The sequence below is a fragment of the Schistocerca piceifrons genome, chromosome 4, assembly GCF_021461385.2.
Source record: "Schistocerca piceifrons isolate TAMUIC-IGC-003096 chromosome 4, iqSchPice1.1, whole genome shotgun sequence".
Lineage (NCBI taxonomy): Eukaryota > Metazoa > Arthropoda > Insecta > Orthoptera > Acrididae > Schistocerca > Schistocerca piceifrons.
The window spans coordinates 33,679,405-33,698,961 of NC_060141.1; the positions used below are offsets into that span (position 1 = coordinate 33,679,405).

General features: G+C 37.9%; 1 protein-coding gene across 1 annotated transcript in view; it reads right to left on the bottom strand.

The window, feature by feature from the left end:
* The window catches only part of LOC124794644 (autophagy-related protein 2 homolog A), a 496,478-nt gene that overhangs the window by 118,174 nt on the left and 358,747 nt on the right, over positions 1-19,557 (bottom strand). The window contains exon 30 of the mRNA XM_047258162.1: positions 3,861-4,023. Within this exon, the coding sequence (XP_047114118.1) occupies positions 3,861-4,023 (163 nt within the window). The remainder of the gene's footprint in view (positions 1-3,860; positions 4,024-19,557) is intronic.

Below are 19,557 nucleotides of genomic sequence, written 5' to 3' on the forward strand. Positions count from 1 at the left end.
CAAAGAGGGGATTAAAATTTTACGGTCATATGTGAGAATGAATGACAACAGGCTAGTGAAGAACATTTTTAACTTCATTTCCAAATTAAAAAACACCATGAGATGGATGGAAGAGACAAGAAAGGACTTGAGAAATCATAACATCGCAGAAAACACCATACACAACAGGGAAAGTTTCAGGCTACTGATCGATACAGGAAGATTTCCTGTCCAACAATGAAATTCACAACCTAGGAGGTGATGTCAAAAGAAAAGAGGCAGGTCATCAGCCAATGTATGAAGAAGTTCTAGGAAGATAAAAAAAAAGATTGTGCCTTTGTCTTAGCTTCTAAGCGGTCTATAATTGGCCAAATTCTGTAATAAAAAACTGTATTTTTTCTCCTTCAATAGAGCTCATATTTCCATTGTTAAATATATTATTTAATGAAAACTGTTGCAGCAATTTATGTTCTTATTTATGCACAGTGTAGGTTTTTTGTATGTACAAGTATTGTAAAATGTAAATCATTTTTTGTTTTCAGATGTCTGGCCTCTTTTGTGTAAGAACATTCATAGGAAAAATGAAGCCCTCATGAAACTTTTGCAATGAGTCCCAAAAATAAAGCAAACAATAAAGTAGAGATTTAAAGGACACACAATCACAAAATTTTCACTACAAGTTGAGTGAGTGCAGCAAGAATAGTTATGTTCCAATGAAGGCAGAACATGCCACCAACCCCTCACCAACATCAATGTCAAAACTCCCTTCCTGAGAAGTATTGATGTTGACATCATGTTCCTTTCCATTGATGGCCTGTGAGAACACCACTAGTTGGAATCAAATGTGGAATGCTTTATCTGTTTCAGCAAGTGTGAATTGATGTTTTGATAGGGCACCTTATGACACAAAACCTTTACAATGTAAACGACAATATGATGCACTCCTCTAAGGCAACATAGCAAACAATATAAGTTGCATTCCATGTGCAGTAGCCACTGACAAGAGATTCGAAAGTTATAACAGTAACTATGAGTACAGACTTTTAGGCAGAAAACTGCTGAATAAAAATTGTGAAAAAGGAACTGTAACATTTCTGTAGTTTTAGCCATTAAAGTAATAACTTTATATAACAGTCAGTAATTAATAGTCACAGTATTTTATATAGCCACTGGATTTAGTTTGTTTTGCCAGTTACAAAACTCGAGTGACAAGTATCATCGCTGCAGCAGAAATATTCAGTGTACGCTGAGGGAGGCTAGCACAGATGGCAGCTGGAATACAAGGTACTCGGTGCAGGTAGTAAGACTGAGTGATAAAAACTGTGCTCAACACAGTACACAGCAACCTCATCTGTTGCAGCCGATAGATTACGAAAAATATTATTAATTTCAGAAGATATAATAACTTTACTACTACTACTACTACTACTAATAATAATAATAAATATTTTATTGTCTTTAGGCCATTACAGCAATTGACAACATCAAATGAAGTTACAATTTATAATACAGTGTGATAAGGTATTGTCTACTGAAATATTTTAGCTTATATTACAATAAATGTACAGTGGGTCATCTGTTGGATTACTGCGTTTTACAGTTGAAGAATTCATTTATATCATAGAACAGGTGGGCAATAAACCATTCATGCAGTCTTTCTTTGAATGTATGTTCAGGAAGATCCTGTATAGCATGTGGCAGCTTATTAAATTGTTTGTGCCCTGTGACTTCATAGCTATTTATTGATTTTGATAATCTGTGGTAAGGCGTGTATATGTGTTTGATGCTTCTTGTGTTGTAACAATGTACATTTTCTCTATGTTTCACATCTTGTAGGTTCTTCTTCGTAAAGATTAAGACATTGTATATATAGGGGTTTATTAATGTCATAATTTTTTGTTTAGTAACTACATTTGAATGAAATCCATTTGGATATTCGAACATGTCATTATAAAAATACTAAAAACAACTAGAAAACTGAAGTTTTGACTGTCTTTGCAGCAGTCATTTTCAAGACAGTTTAGTTGACTAGAAGCGATCACTGAATGCTTCATGATCCAGCACTGAGTAAGAATGGTGTGTCAAGTAAGAAGTCTTTAAGGTGTTGATGTGCTAAGGTAATGTGGCTTCCATAAAATTATACTACAAACAAGTGGAACTGAATATCAATTTAATTCTAGACTGAGAAGATAGAATTGGAAATCAGGGTAAAAGGGTATACGTTCATGTTACAGGTAATGGAAATGTGACCTACATAGTGAAAAAATCTTGCATCGGACTGCAATTAACTTCTTTTGTAGCAGAAACAGGAAAGGATTTATTGTTATTGAACAACAGTGGCACCATACTGTCTGGAGGTGTGTCACAGCACCAATAAAGAACAATCCCCAGGTGGGCAATTAAAAGGCTCTTCTGTTTCGACCAAGCGATGAAGCAACAGGTAAACCCTGCTTCAGACACTTGAGCATTTAACTGTGGAGCTGAACAGCAATAACACATGGTACAGATGTAGGAAAATTCCCCATAAAAATCAGACCGTCAACCAAATTTATGGCTCCTTGATGCCTTAGGATGTATTGTATTAACTAATTCATTCTTTTAGAAAAAGTTGTGCCATCAACTTATTTTCTCCCCAATGTGATACAGTAGCAGTACATCTGCGTTAGTTATCTGATATACTCATTTCACTTCATCATTCACCTGTAGCACCACGTTTCAAAAGCTTCTATTTTCTTCTTGTTTGAATGATAATTCCCAATAAAACTAACCCACATTAATACGTTATACTTCATGACCATGGTATGTCTAACTAATCATTAAACGATTATCATCAAAATAGTTAAATAACTGTGCCAAATCACTACACTGTTATACAAGATGATTATGCAGTCAAGACTTAAATAATATATCATCGGATAGTCCTTGATCAGAACTCATAAGTTAATTTTGGATTTTGATGTCTGCAAAAGATTTAAGACGTTCAGTCAAGTAAATCACAAATTTGAAATATTTCGGAGACAAAAAAGATATAGAATAACAGAGACCAACACACAGCATAGAAGGGGAGTCAGATGAAAACAGTATTCACTGTGAAATGGAGGACAGGAGCAAAAGCAAATTTGATGCAAATGGACCCGAAAGAAAATGTGCCTATGATATCAATCATTAAAGTGAAAAAGGGGCTAAAGGAAAAAGAGATTGTACAATTTAGGATCTAGAGCCAAAAGTATATGACATGATGTCTCCAGATACATTATGCTGCCAGCTCAAAACATGAAGGAATCTAATGAAAAGTTAGTCTATCTAACAATGTACTTGATGTAAAAATATCACACAGCAAAAACATCAGAAGGTTTGCTGTGAATATCAGTAAGTGTAAACCATCAAATAAATAATTGAGCAATGGTCAGCAAAAACAGCACCCCACTACGACCACAAGAGTTGAGTCATTGTATATATGATGCACACTTCTAAATGAGGACATCCGTTCCTGTCCTGCTGTATCTCAGTTAACACAAGGTGCTGGCTGATAATCCTGTATAAAATTCAGAAAATTCTGTTTCCTCTTAATATTTCCTTCTACTTTTCCCACATAATGGAACACCTGATTCTGAAAGGCAAGGTTCCTATTACTGGCTGTGTGTAAATCACTATTGTTTCCTTGTAAGAAGAAGGTTTTCCTGTTTTGGTTTATCTCATTTGTTGCTGCATAGTAATTCCTTGGTAGTAACTAACAAAAGATCATAAATTTATACATTTTTAAGGTCAATATAACATGAATTTCCAAACAAAGAAATGACTAAATGAATCAGATGGGCTTTGTAAGACTTTTACTAGCAAAAAAGTGAAAGTTAGTGTACAGAATAAATCCGTAATCATACCTTCAATTTTCACACCTCCTGATATATCAGTAAAGAAATTAAAAAGGAACACCAATGAATCTTGGTCAATATTCAACTTCAGAGGTAGGACTGATACTTTGAGGCAGCATTCTTGCACCTTTAGCCTTGGATCAGGTCGTAAATGAACTGCTTTCACAACAACCTAGAAAAAGATGTCGTTTGTTAAACTTGAACACAAATCTGACATTTGTTTCAAAACAGAATGAATAATTATGCAACTAACTCTTTTCTAGCACCATAGTACCACTGAGTTAAAGTAACATTTATAGTACATTCAATAAATATAGGAAGCAAGTTACTAATCTACTGAAAAACTCTATTCATTTGAAGGAAGATGTAACTTTTATTGCTAATAAAACAATTACTGGAACTACAGAGCATCACAGAAAGGATTAAATTATATTCTTTGTTTCTCAAAGCAATTTTCAAATATGAGTCAGGTGCTTTAACGACTGTTTTATTCATTGGATATGTATAGCAGAACTGAAAACAAGTTATCACTTTTCAAAACACTGTCCACTGTGGTTAATGCAAGTGTGTCAGTATTTTATGATTTCCTAGGGTCATCTATATGTAAATCTGTTTTGTAAGTTGGGAATTCTGCTTTTGCCATCTGATTACATCTACCAATCCATTGTGCACATCAAGGTAAATACATTACACATGCAGCTCTATTCACGATCATGGAATAAGCACCAGACTTAACTTAAAAGTATCAAGAAAAATTAAACAAACAACTTAAAACATTATTTTCCACCTCAGAATCAAACTATTTAATAAGTATCCATGGAGAAAAAAGATACAACTAAAACAAACATGTTTAATAAGGCAGCAGAAACACACCTCTTAAATGATACAAGTAACTGGATAGGTAAAAAAATCTACTCACCAAGCAGTGGCAGGAGAACAAATATATAAAAAGGTATTACAATTTGCAAGCTTTCGGAGCCAGTAGCTCCTTCTTCTGGCCGAAGGGTTGAAAGGAAATGAAGAGGGGTGAAGGAAAGGTACTGGTGAGGTTTAGGGGTTCTGGGTGACTTTTCTGAACTACCCATTTCCTAAGCCTCTCCAGTCCTTTTTGCTCACGCCTCTTCCTTCTCTTTCAACCCTTTTGGCAGAACAAGGAGCCACTGGCTTCAAAAGTTTGCAAATTGTATTACCTTTTTGTATGTAAGTTCTCCTGCTGCCACTTACTGAGTAATTTTTTTATCTATACAATTACTTATGTTTTCAAAAACTGATTGATTATTTTCATTCCTAAATGATACATACTATATGGCAAAGGATTACTTAAATACTACAAAGTAGGGGTTGGTAAAAATGTTATAGTTGCTAAAATTTTAAACAAATGAAATATTTATCTTATTGACAACATATTTTTCAGTCTAATGGATGTTATTGGAAACTGTTTGTCCAGCAACTGCAATGAAAACTGCTGATTTTTTTAACAGGGCAAGGTAGAGCCATCTCTTGCTCCAGTACCATTCCTGAGATTAATACTTAATACTTTTTTTTCCTTAACTTATCACAATTTATAAAGAATACAAGGCAATTAGCCAAAATAGTTCATTTCATATTCAGGTATTATTAAATCAGAATTAATGGTTAAAGATATAATTTCTCAATTACTAACAATAATACTGTAATGAAATTACGTGGAAATAAATTGCATACAGAAATTTTTATATTGAAGATGCTTCACAAACACATGGACATTAAATTTGGAGTGAGCTAATAGGTGGTTCTGACTGAAGTGTTATTCCTCAGTTTAAAGCTCCAATGCTCCTCTTTTTTAGTAAAGATCTTACGTTTTCCAACAATGCCATATTAAAAAAGTTATTCTTAGTTAAAGTTTTCATATTCCAGAATGTTCCTTTCTGAGCTGGTGATTATTTCCAAATTTCAGTTCCACAGTTTTGTCACTTTGATTTTTCTGGTTTAAAAAGTGTCCACTTTCACTATGAAAATTTGTTAGTTGACTACAGTCTAGAAAATTTCATGTCTTAGCCAATTTTGCTGGGATCTGTGAATTGTCGGAGTATTATAAACAATATTCACGATATAGTTCCTATGATTTAGTCAATTTTCCTGTATACAGACCATAATTAAACAGACTTTTTCCTTTGCTCATTATATCTTCAGGTCCACTAATTTTGCTGTCTTTTAGGTTACTATCAAAACCTCTATCAATATCTACAAGATTACTAAGCATTTCACACTTAAGTGCCTGGCAGAGGGTTCACTGAACCAGTTTATATATTTCACACTATTTCTCTACTGTTCCATTCTTAAATAATGGTTGGGAAAAACGAATACTTAAATCTCTATGTGTGAGCACTAATTTCTCTTGTTTTATTATGATGATTATTTCCCCCTATGTACAATAATAGATTTTGAGTTTACTCATTACACAAGTCTATAAGTAATTGTGCTGGACAATGCTTCAGTTAGTCTGCAGCTAGCATTCATTTTAGTAACATCTTCGCATCACCATGAGAATCAGTGAGTCTGCTACAGTGAGTCTTTCCTTGTCATCCCGTATGGTAAGTCTCCCCTGACCCACGGTTCTGGGTGACTTTCCCAAATTTTACCCCTTTTCCGAGACCTCTCCAGTCCTTTTCCTGCATCCTTCTTCCTTCCCCTTCTACCATTCTGCCTGAAGAAGGAGCCACTGGCTCCAAAAGCTTGTCAATCACAACAGTCTTTTATGTGTGTGTTCTGCTGCCGCTTGGTGAGTAGATTTTTTTATCTGTCCAATTAAATAATTTTATCAATAGTGACATTAAAAATGTATATATGTCTATGTGAGCTTCTTTGAGTTAGTGAATCATTAGATCATATTTACATCTAGTGGGTAAGTGTATAACAATTAGTTTGCAGGTTTCAAACACTATGTTCACCTCAAGTATTTACGACTTAGTGCGTATATGAGAATTTTCTATGTTCACCATATCCATGTAACTGTAATGTAATTTTTCACCAGTGAAATGTGAAATTATTTGTCAATGAGGGTAGCTTATCTTTTTGGTAAAATTATTAAACTCCTGGTCATCATAAAAGTAAAAGTGTGTTTCAATAAATATGAAAGAGATTTAAACTACGTACTGCAGTGTATTGTATGTTCTTTAACAAATGCCAGCCCAACCACTCAATAACAGGTGTGCGATCCAAAACAATGATCAGATATGAGGCCACCAAAGGTTCACAAGCAGATGAAATAAGTCCCACAGTTTTGGAACTCTTTGCAGAAAGAATGCAGCGAAAAAACTCATGAAAATTTTATGTCATGGATACAAAGCAGTCACAGTAGAGTGTTTATGAGTCAATTACAACAAAACCTACAGGAACATTTTTGATGATTTATGAAGTTTGTATATATAAATAAACTGAACTGTTGATATTTGGAAAAGAAGCTATACCTACACGAGAAGATTAATAAGGATGGCACCACATTGGGCACCAACGACTGAAAAATCAGCGGTATAGCCACCATACTGGAATTTATATCAGCCAACAGGGAACCAGTCTCAAGAAACTGAACTTGGCAATGTAAAACAAAATATATTATGGCTATGGCAACAAACATAGAAGAAATTTGAAGTAAAAGTGTTTATGTTATTAAGTGTTTACTAATTATTTTCAAAATGAGTGACAGAAGAGGTGAACACAATGCATTTTGTGGACTAAATGTCAATGATAAAAAGGTGACAGTTAAAAGTGAGCTTTATGATGATACCAGGATAAAATCAGAAGAATCAACTTAAGATGATGAAATAAATGCTCATCAAAGCACTGACAAGATGGCATGGGCATCAGTGACGAAACTCTTGATTCCTAATGGTGATGAGAGTAACGAGACAATAATAAAGGAATTTGATATGTGTAGGTTCATGGAGGAATTTGCTGAAGTGACTGAAATCATTAGAAGGGATATCAGTAGTTTAAGGGTAGAAATGAAATAAACTAATCTGCAATCAGACAGAAATAGTAGTGACTTTAAAAGTGACATTGGTAGCTTAGATTCAAAATTCAGTGAAAAACTGGACCAAACCTCAAGTAGCATTAGTAATTTAAAATCAGATTTGAAGGGTGTAAATAATAACTTAATTTGAAAGCAAGTATGCTTAGAGGAGAAAATGGAAGATGTAAAAGACAAACAAGTAACTTTCAGTAGTGGCATGGCACACAGGGAAAAGGAAATTGACAGCAACTGTAATAAGCAAATGGAAAACAAAGGAAGTAGTTTACAGTACATTTGTTCACCCACTGCTTGAATACTACTCACCAGTGTGGGATCCGTACCAGATAGGGTTGATAGAAGAGATAGAGAAGATCCAATGGAGAGCAGCGCACTTCGTTGCAGGGTTATTCAGTAATTATGAAAGTGTTACAGAGATGATAGATAAACTCCAGTGGAAGACTCTGCAAGATAGATGCTCAGTAGGTCAGTACCTTCATCGAGGAGTCAAGCAGTATATTGCTTCCTCCTACACATATCTCGCGAAGAGACCATGAGGATAAAATCAGAGGGATTAGAGCCCACACAGAGGCATACCGACAATTTTTGTTTCCACGGACAATATGAGACTGGAATAGAAGGGAGAACAGATAGAGGTACTCAAGGTACCCTCTGCCACACACCGTCAGTTGGCTTGCGAAGTATGGATATAGATGTAGATGTAGTTGCGGGTTCCTGTCAGGCTGAATTAATAGATGTAGTGGAAACGTGTTCTGCTAATGATACTACTGAAATAACTTCCCAAACAGAAAAAATAGGTATCACTGATCACTGATGTTAAGAATGTGAAAGTAGAGGAGGAAACAGTTAATACAAAATTGATGTATTTGATAATAATGAGACAGAATGTATATGTGTAATGAGTGAAAATGTTGATGAAGTTTATGATCTTGTCAAACAGAATATACCATTTCTGTAATTAACAATGACATAAATGAAATGTAAGTAATCAAAAGCAATGTAAGTACATTTTAAATGAAAGATGTGAAGATATGGGAGGAAAAGACTGGGAAAGTCAAAATTCACAAAGTAATATAACAGCGATTAAATTACCAGTAGTAGATGTACCTAAAATTAAACTGTACGCATAAGTTACGTTTCAATGTTTATGAAATGTTTAAGGAAATATTCAAGGCATTTATTGTGTGGCGTGGTGCAACTGTAATTGCAGTTGGTTTGACTAGTAATTACTGGATTTTAACCAATGTTGTAATACTAGGCTGGGAAGATGGCAGTAAGAGCAAACAGGGAGTTATAAAATAGCTAGGGGGTTCATTATTCTTCAGTGAACACATTACTTGATGAATAGTAGCTCCACAGCTAGGTGAATCTATTCTCAATTTCTTGGTTCACTCTCTTCTTCTACTATCCTGCCTGTAGACTGCAAGAGAAAGTAATTTTCAACTATGCTCATTTTATATGTAGTCAGAATTTCTATTTCAGTGATTAAGTTTTTGTATGTATTTTGTTTAAGAGGATGGACTCAAAAAAATATTTAAATTATATGTCAGCAAACTTAATTAAAAATGGTATATTTTGTCACTGGATCTAATAATAATTAAATATTGTGTAAAATAACAAATCTCTTTTGGCTAAAATTAATGTAAAATTTAAGTTAATCCAAAAATATGAAAGAATATAAAATTGTCATAAAATATTATTGGTAAACTAAAGAAAACTGCAAATTAGAAGTTTGTATCACAGCAGTAAGGGAAATTTTTCAAACAAATTCAGTGCCATTTGTTGTGCGGATTTAAGAGAACTGCTAATGTCATATAATCAATTTAAATTGAAACTAATTTTGTCACCTTTAGTAAAGTGTAATTTGAGTAAAATATATCACTGTGTAGACCATCAGACTAGAATAAAGAAAGTTAAAGTGAAATAAGTTATTTTTTCTGTAATTATATTTATTGAGAGAAAGGTTTGAAATAACACAGCCCTTCAGGCAGAAGTGAAATATGGGGTTTATAGTGAAGCAATACTGGAATTAGCTTGTGTACTGTCTGTTAATAAAAGAAAATAAGTTTTAGTCAATAATATTGTTGTTTGCTGCTGTGGAGTGTCAGTCTTCAGTCATTTTAGTGAATAAGGAAAAAAATTGTAATGAAGAAGTAGCTAATGAAGTAATGAAATGTAGTAACAGAAGGATATGCTGAAGTATATAAAGTGACAGGACATAATGAATTATGTACAGTAAATGCTACAATGAAGAAACAAGAAGATGATATATATTGCACTGATAGTTAAGAAATTTGTCATGAACTCTGTCTTTGTAGTAATTAAGTTTTCCAAATGCCCTCCATCAGTTAACAAGCTGTAAGTAAAGAAGTAGATGGCATAACAGACATTAGTAAGTAATAAAGTATGACTCTGTACAAGAGATAATGTTCACTGTGGAAATCGTCTATATCATGTTCATCAACAGTCTACTAATTTATGTAAACATTATGGCACAATAGTTTAAAACAGTTTAGTAATTGATGAAAAGTAATGGTAATACTTAAAGATTCCAACAAAGTTAGTTAAAGATGTTCACTGAAACCTAACCTGTTTAACCGATCATTAGGCATATACTGCTGTACATTTTGTTTTCATGATGCTGTTATGCTAACCCCCTGCATAATGTGAAACTATCATCAGTGCTTTTGTACTACTGCCTTGTCATTCCTTGAATACCCTTAGTTTCTCTTATGCACTACACAATGATATTGCTGCAGACTTATTCAAAATCTGTTAATAACTGCTTTCTAACTACATTGTGGATGATCTTCCATGTACTTAATTATGTTTAGTACCGGCTCTTTGGACAATGATTGTCCTTTACTACTTTTCACTGGAGATGGGGTTTTTGGCTTCCTGTCCAACAAGGATGATAAACTACACTCCTGGAAATGGAAAAAAGAACACATTGACACCGGTGTGTCAGACCCACCATACTTGCTCCGGACACTGCGAGAGGGCTGTACAAGCAATGATCACACGCACGGCACAGCGGACACACCAGGAACCGCGGTGTTGGCCATCGAATGGCGCTAGCTGCGCAGCATTTGTGCACCGCCGCCGTCAGTGTCAGCCAGTTTGCCGTGGCATACGGAGCTCCATCGCAGTCTTTAACACTGGTAGCATGCCGCGACAGCGTGGACGTGAACCGTATGTGCAGTTGACGGACTTTGAGCGAGGGCGTATAGTGGGCATGCGGGAGGCCGGGTGGACGTACCGCCGAATTGCTCAACACGTGGGGCGTGAGGTCTCCACAGTACATCGATGTTGTCGCCAGTGGTCGGCGGAAGGTGCACGTGCCCGTCGACCTGGGACCGGACCGCAGCGACGCACGGATGCACGCCAAGACCGTAGGATCCTACGCAGTGCCGTAGGGGACCGCACCGCCACTTCCCAGCAAATTAGGGACACTGTTGCTCCTGGGGTATCGGCGAGGACCATTCGCAACCGTCTCCATGAAGCTGGGCTACGGTCCCGCACACCGTTAGGCCGTCTTCCGCTCACGCCCCAACATCGTGCAGCCCGCCTCCAGTGGTGTCGCGACAAGCGTGAATGGAGGGACGAATGGAGATGTGTCGTCTTCAGCGATGAGAGTCGCTTCTGCCTTGGTGCCAATGATGGTCGTATGCGTGTTTGGCGCCGTGCAGGTGAGTGCCACAATCAGGACTGCATACGACCGAGGCACACAGGGCCAACACCCGGCATCATGGTGTGGGGAGCGATCTCCTACACTGGCCGTACACCACTGGTGATCGTCGAGGGGACACTGAATAGTGCACGGTACATCCAAACCGTCATCGAACCCATCGTTCTACCATTCCTAGACCAGCAAGGGAACTTGCTGTTCCAACAGGACAATGCACGTCCGCATGTATCCAGTGCCACCCAACGTGCTCTAGAAGGTGTAAGTCAACTACCCTGGCCAGCAAGATCTCCGGATCTGTCCCCCATTGAGCATGTTTGGGACTGGATGAAGCGTCGTCTCACGCGGTCTGCACGTCCAGCACGAACGCTGGTCCAACTGAGGCGCCAGGTGGAAATGGCATGGCAAGCCGTTCCACAGGACTACATCCAGCATCTCTACGATCGTCTCCATGGGAGAATAGCAGCCTGCATTGCTGCGAAAGGTGGATATACACTGTACTAGTGCCGACATTGTGCATGCTCTGTTGCCTGTGTCTATGTGCCTTTGGTTCTGTCAGTGTGATCATGTGATGTATCTGACCCCAGGAATGTGTCAATAAAGTTTCCCCTTCCTGGGACAATGAATTCACGGTGTTCTTATTTCAATTTCCAGGAGTGTACATGGTTCGACACCTGTTTCAATATTACTTTCACTTGTCAAGCACATATCATCATCACTGTACTCCTCATGTACACTGTCCGCACAGCTGAGCGTATACGACACCACACATTCCACTGACTCATCTCTCAGAAATGTTAATATCTTTATCCATCCCATCTTTCTCACTCTGCTAAATTCCTCTGATTCTCTTCTGATGAAATGTCAACTTCAGTGACTGATGATGTAGATATGTTTGCTTTGCTTATGACTGCAAGTGAGTTACTTGTCGACTATGCAGTCCAACTACCCTCCGTAGCCTCGTGCTGTGGTCACCACTGGATACCTCTAGTCCAACCCTCTGTTGCCATTAGTAGCCAATATTGTGGTTGCATGGTAGACAATATGTGGGGTATGAAATGCCTTAAACATCATTGGTCTTTTGTGACCTCTCACTCAAAGGGTTCCTTGTTAAGACAAAAAGGAATTATTTGAATGGGATGGAAATTGGTACGTGTGACGCACCTGTACAGACTAACAAATAATTACAATTTCAGAAACATTCGATGATTTATTCAAGAGAGAGGGCTTCATAAACTGAGCAAGTCCATAATACTGTGGTCCACTTCTCGCCCTTAAGCAAGCTGTCATTCAGCTTGGATTTTACTGACAGACTTGTTGGATGCCCTCTCGATGGATATCATGTCAAATTCTGTCCAATTGGTGAGTCAGATTGTCAAAATATTGAGATGGTTGGAGGGCCCTAACCATAATGACCCTAACATTCTCAACTGGGGACAGATCCAATGACCTTGCAGGCCAACATTCTGTTTTGCAAGCTCTAAGAAAAGCAGTAGAAACTCTCACCATGTGTGGCCAGGTATAATATTGCTGAAATGTAAGTCCAGAATGGCTTGCCATGATGGGCAACAAAACAGGGCACAGAAAATCACCTGCATACCGCTGTGCACTATGGGTGCCGTGCATGACAACTGAAGTGGTCCTGCTATGAAACGAAATGGCCCCCCGAGCTATTGCCCCTGGTTGTCGGGCTGTATGGTAATGACAGTCAGGTTGATAGCCTACTGTTGTCCAGGTTGTCTCCACACACATCTTCACTGGTCCAAAGGGCTCAGTTCAAAGCAGGTCTCATCACTGAAGACAATTCTATTCCAGTCAATGAGATTCGAGACCAAAGACGTCTCTGGTGATGCTCCAGACATTGGCGGGATACCAACCTGATTGTCACCCACCATGTGGCGAGAAGATCAGGAGCAATGGTCTGTGGTGCCATTTAATTTCATTGCAGATGGCAGTCAGGTTGGCATTCCACTGCTGCCCACGGCATCTCCAGGCACATTTGTTCCTCTTTACATTGATTACTAATTTAAATTTATTTGCTTGTTTTTCCTTGATATGGGCACTGTGTAATGTGATGGCAGTGCCATAAAGGGCTAGAAGTGATTCTCCCTAAGGACTAAGGGATGACGGTTTGCGAGATAAGAAAATAACTTTGGGAAAAAGGAACTCAACTATTCAGTGAGTACAACTTATTTCAAAAAATTGACGTTTTGTTTATTCTTTATAAAACATAAGGACCATGAGAAATTATGTTACATGTTTTTACGAAGGACTTGTCAAGATAAAAAGAATAATGAGCCAAATCATGTGAATGTTTTGGAGAGTTTAAGAAATTCTTACTATGACAACACAATTTGTAGCTTGTATTTTTGAAATTCTGTATTTTCTGTCTTGCAGACTGATGATCAGCTTGACCCCATACTTTTGCTTAAAATGTAATATGTATAACGAATATTAGTTCAAATTCTAAACTGATAAGGTTAAAAAATTAGCCCTTATATCATCAGAATTAATAGTTCAAGATATAATTTCTCAGTTATTGGCAACAATTCAGTAGTTAAATTACAAAGAAATAATTTGCATAAAGAAATTTGTGTAATTTAAGATGCTTCAGGAACACATACATACATACATTCATTTGTGGAGGTAAAACCTGCAGTGAGCTAATACGTGGTTCTGATTGAAACATTATACCTCTGTTTAAAGCCCTCATAATCCTTTTACTAACAGGCATCTTACTTTTTTGGAAACTCTCATCTATAAAAAATATTCTTAGTTAAAATTTTCATATTCCACAATGTCCCATTCTTAATGGGTGATTATTTCCAAATTTCTGTCCCATAGTTCAGCAGCCATGATTTTTCTGATTTCAAAAATGTCTATTTTCACTAAAAACTTGTTAGCTGATTAATTATTTGATCTGGAAAATTTCATGTTTTAGCCAATTTTGGCAGGCTCTGTGAATTGCAGAGCAAGTATAAATAATACTCACAGCATGGTTCCTATAATTTAGTCAATTTTGCCAATATCCAAACCATAATTAAACAAACTTGCTACTTTTCTCATTATAATTTCAGGTCCACTAATTTTGCTCTCTTTTAGGCTAATATCAGTAATATTTACATCTATATCTACATCTATATTTACATCTATATCTCTGCAAACCACCGTGAAGTGCATGGCAGAGAATAGTCCCATTGTACCATTTACAGTATTAGGGTTTCTTCAGTTCCATTTACGTATGGAGTATTGGGAAAATGGTTGTTTGAATGTCTCTGTGCATACTGTAATTAATCTAATCTTGACTTCGCGATCCCTATGTGAGTGATATATGAGGGGTTGTGGTATACTCCACAAGTCGTCATTTAAAGCCAGTTCCTGCAACTCTGTTAATATACTTTCTCAGAATAGTTTATGTCTCATCTGCAAGAGTCTGCCAGTTCAGTTCATTCAGTATCTCTGTGACACTCTCCCACAGATGCAGCAAATCTGTGACCATTCGTGCTGCCCTTCTCTGTATACATTCAATGTCCTGTGTTAGTCCTGTTTGATATGGGTCTCACACATTTGAGCAATATTCTAGAACTGGTCACACAAGTGATTTGTAAGCTATCTCCTTTGTAAACTGATTGCACTTCCCCAGTATTCTACTGACAAACTGAAGTCTACCATCTGCTTTACCAGGGACTGAGCCTATGTGATCATTCTATTTCATATTCCTACAAAGTATTACACCCAAGTATTTGTATGAGTTGGCCGATTCCAACAGTTACTCAGTGATATTATAGTCACGGGAGACTGCGTTTCTTTATTTTGTGCAGTGCACCATTTTACATTTCTGAACATTTAAAGCAAGTTGCTAGTGCCACTATGAAATCTTATCAAGTTCTGACTGAATATTTATGCAGCTTTTTTCAGACAGTACTTCATTATAGATAACTGCATCTTCTGCAAAAAGTCTAAGGTTACTCTTAATATTGTCTGCAAGGTCATTAATACATAACATAAACAGTAAGGGTCCCAACACACTCCACTGGGGCACTCTTGAAGTTACTTCTACATCTGACAATGAATCTTTATCCAAGGTAACATGCTGTGTCCACCAAACCAATAAGTCTTCAATCCAGTCGCAAATTTCACTTGATACCCCCATATGATCATACTTTTGACAATAACAATGACAAATTTAAATTTTTTTACTATACATGACTGTTCAACTAACATTTAAAAATAAGTTAAAAGAATTTCTAGATGACAACTCCTTCTACTCATTGGCTGAATTTTTAGATATAAATTAAGGGGAAAAAATAACAACAACAACTTAAACATTAGTGTCATGCAATATTTTGTGTAATGTAATACGTATCTTGTACAGACATCTTTTATTAACCTGCCTTGTTCCACATCATTACGAAGTGTCGTATTCATGATCTATGGAACAAGTATTAATCTAATCTAATCTGTCAGTAGGTGAGCAGGACAATGCATCAGCTAGTCCCTAGTTAGCATTTACACTGTCAACACCTTTATGTCACCATTATAGTCAGTCAGGCCACAACAGCCAATTACAAACATATATGTATCTCTGTGAGCTTCTTTGAATCGGCTAGATCATATTTAGCAAGTTAATAACATGTAGTTGGTAACCAATTAAAGTGTATTACAGTTAGTCTGCAGGTGTCAAGCACTATGTTCACCTCACCACACCCATATAACTGTGATATAATCTGTCACCAATGAAATGTGAAATGTGAAACTCCACACTGGTAGAAAGCCGATCATCACAAAAGTAAGAGTGTCTTTCAATGAATGTGAAAGAGATTGAAAATTATGTGCTGCATTTATATAGTCAATGTCTTTGTGTCACTATTACAGTCAGTCTTGATGGCTGTAGCACTATGGGACTTAACATCTGAGGTCATCAGTCCCCTAGACTTAGAACTACTTAAACCTAACTAACCTAATGCCATCACACACATCCATGCCCGAGGCGACTGTAGCAGCAGCGCGGTTCCGGAATGAAGCTCTTAGAACCGCTCGGCCACAGGGGCCGGCAGTCAGTCTAGACTAAACTACTTAACTAGCAGTGTTGTTTACATTCTTTAATGAATGGATATGTGCTGCATTTATATTATCAATGTCTTTGTGTCACTATTACAGTCTGCCTAGCCTATACTAGTTAACTAGCAACATAGTTTACATTCTTTAATGAATGACAGTCCAACCACTTCATAACAAAATGTGATTCAAACCATCAATTTGAAATGAGACCACCGAATGTTAAAAACCAGATAAAGTAAGTTACAACCTCCTTTCATCTCCCTTCATCAACCTCAAGGATGTTGACTCAGATTTTACGATTAAATGATGTATGTACAGTGTTTTAATAATGCGACAGTACTACTGGATCCTTGGTGCTTTTAATTGTATGCAAATCATGCCATGGTCTAAGGCAAGACACTGTGCCTGGCATTTCAGCTCCAAAGACCACAGCTAAAGCAAAACTATCAAGGATGTACATACTGGAGGTGGAACTTTGCATTCTGACACTGACAATGTGGTGGCCAACTGTCTTTCGTGTGTCACAGTGTGTTGCAACCAACAGACTTTTTGGAAGTGGCCAAGGCACACCAGAATGATCAAGAGCTCTAGATCTTCATCGACAATACCACTTCGACATTAAAGTTGTCACTGGTCAACATTCCCGGTGCAGAGGCTCAATTGTATTGTGATGTTTCACAGAGAAGACCATGAGCATTCCTATCCAGTGCATTTGAGTGGCAAGTCTTCGATAGTTTCCATAATCTGTGTCACCCTGGAGCCCGCTCAACAATTTACCTTGAGTTATAATGTTTCGTCTGGCCAAGGGTGGAGAGAGATTGCCAAGAATGAATATGAACATGCCTCCAATGTCAACATTCTTAAGTGCCCCATCATGTGCATGTGCCTTTCAGTGATTTTCCAGATGCAACTTCTTGTTTTGCAGAAGTGCACCTTGATGTGGTAGGACCACTTCCTCTGTTGAACAGTTAGTGTTACCTGCTCGCAATGACCCACCATATGCACTGGCAGGAGGCAACACCTTTGGACAATATCACCACGGAGACTGTAGTTCGCATCACCTTGGGTAGCTAGGTTTGGCTGTCCACTGCACATAACTACTGACCATGGCAGCAGTTTGAATGGTATTTATTTGCCCAGTTGGCAAAAGTTCTGTGGGTATGTACATCACAAGACTACCCTCCCTCAGTAACGGAATGATCAAAAGATAGCACCATTCCCTGAAGGTTAGGCTAATGCACCATGGCCTATGAACGACATATAAGCAGGACTTGGACTTGTCTGCTACAGAACTGGTCTGTGGTGAACCACTGGATCTTCCTGAGAATCTGTCGAGTCCAACTCACTCCAATCAGCAACACACGATCAACCGGAATTCCTTGATGAATTAAGGGTCCATGTCACTCGAATACAGCCAATTAAAGCCTCCAGGCATGGTGTGCCAACCCCTTCCGCACGCCACGATATAGAGAGTTGCAGACACATGATTCTTCAAATGGCCAGTTTCTATGAAGAAGCATGCAGACAGAGGACATCATAGTGAGGGGAAAGCCCACAACTGTTGCCATCAACCATGTCAAGCCTGCATACATTTTCAAGGAACAGCCACCATCCACAGTACCAAGACTTCGACATAGCCCAGTACAAATGCCACAACCTCCACTGCAGGGGCAGCAACTGGTTGACGCCCACCAACAACAAGCTCACACAACCTGTTCCAGCTGCCATATGCATTTTACTGCCTGATTCTGTGATGATGTTCTGCTTCCACTGTGGAGGCTGATGTAGCATCTACTATGTGGTTTTGTGTTGTCACCATGGTTGACAATCAAGTTCGTGTCACTAAGTGATGCTTATGTGTTCCATGGAGTAGTGTCACATGTGCATGATAACAAGTAAATCACAGCTGCCAAACAACTTCTGCACCAGCCATCAGGGGTGACATGTTTTCTATTAAAGTTTATGTGTCTGTGTAGTGTTTTTTCCTTGCAGTGTATTTTTATACATTTTGTATGTTCTATGTTCTGTCACTCTGGGTTACAGTAATAATTGCTAATTGACTTCCTCTTGAGTATTCATACATTCATGAATGATTTGCTTCAGAGTTTAAGTTCTGAGCAATGATCAAAAGACAGTAATAGTTACAATGTTCCCTGTTCACCTTGTTTATTAAATATATTTGCCAGAATAAAGTATTTTGCTCCAGTATGCCTCCAATCTGAGTGTTCATGTTTTGCAAAGGTTGGACAGCCCAAACTGAGCTGCAAAATATCTCCCTTTGACAGATGTGTGGAAATGTTTGATAGCTAAGCAAATAGGAAGCAACTTGAGAAGAACAGCACTACATTTTTGCTGCTGTTGAGTCATGTTTTTGTGGGAAAAAAATGAGTGGCTGCCAGCTACCACTGACATTTTGCTGCAGAGCTACTCCCACTGCTGTTTGCCCACTGCTGCCATAAGCACCAATGTGGTGCTCAATCTTGGATGTCCCAGGAGCATTACCTGTGATAGATGTTTCTGTACATGATGGAAAGCTGCTTCAGCAGCTGGAGTTCACAGTATTTTCCAGTTTCCTGTAGTATATCTTCTGGCTAGTAACACAGTGAGTGGTTCTTGGATCGCAGCTAGTTTAGGAAAGGGACATAAGTAATAGTTCGGCTCGGTCCCTTGTACGTTGTAGCAAGGGGCATCTGCTATACTGCTTTGACCCACTCACGCAAAAGAGAAAGGCCTCCCAGGAATTTAACCCAATTTTTTCCCAGTGCACACTTTTCTTCATTAATGATCATGCCACACTCTTGTCAGCTGTGGAAAAGCTGCCACAGGTGTGCAACAAGTTGTTCTACTGAAGTAGAGAAAACAAGAATGTCATTCATACAGCAATATACAGAGGATAATTGCTGAAGCACCTCGTGCATGAACCATTAACGAGTTTGGGTGGTATTTCTGAG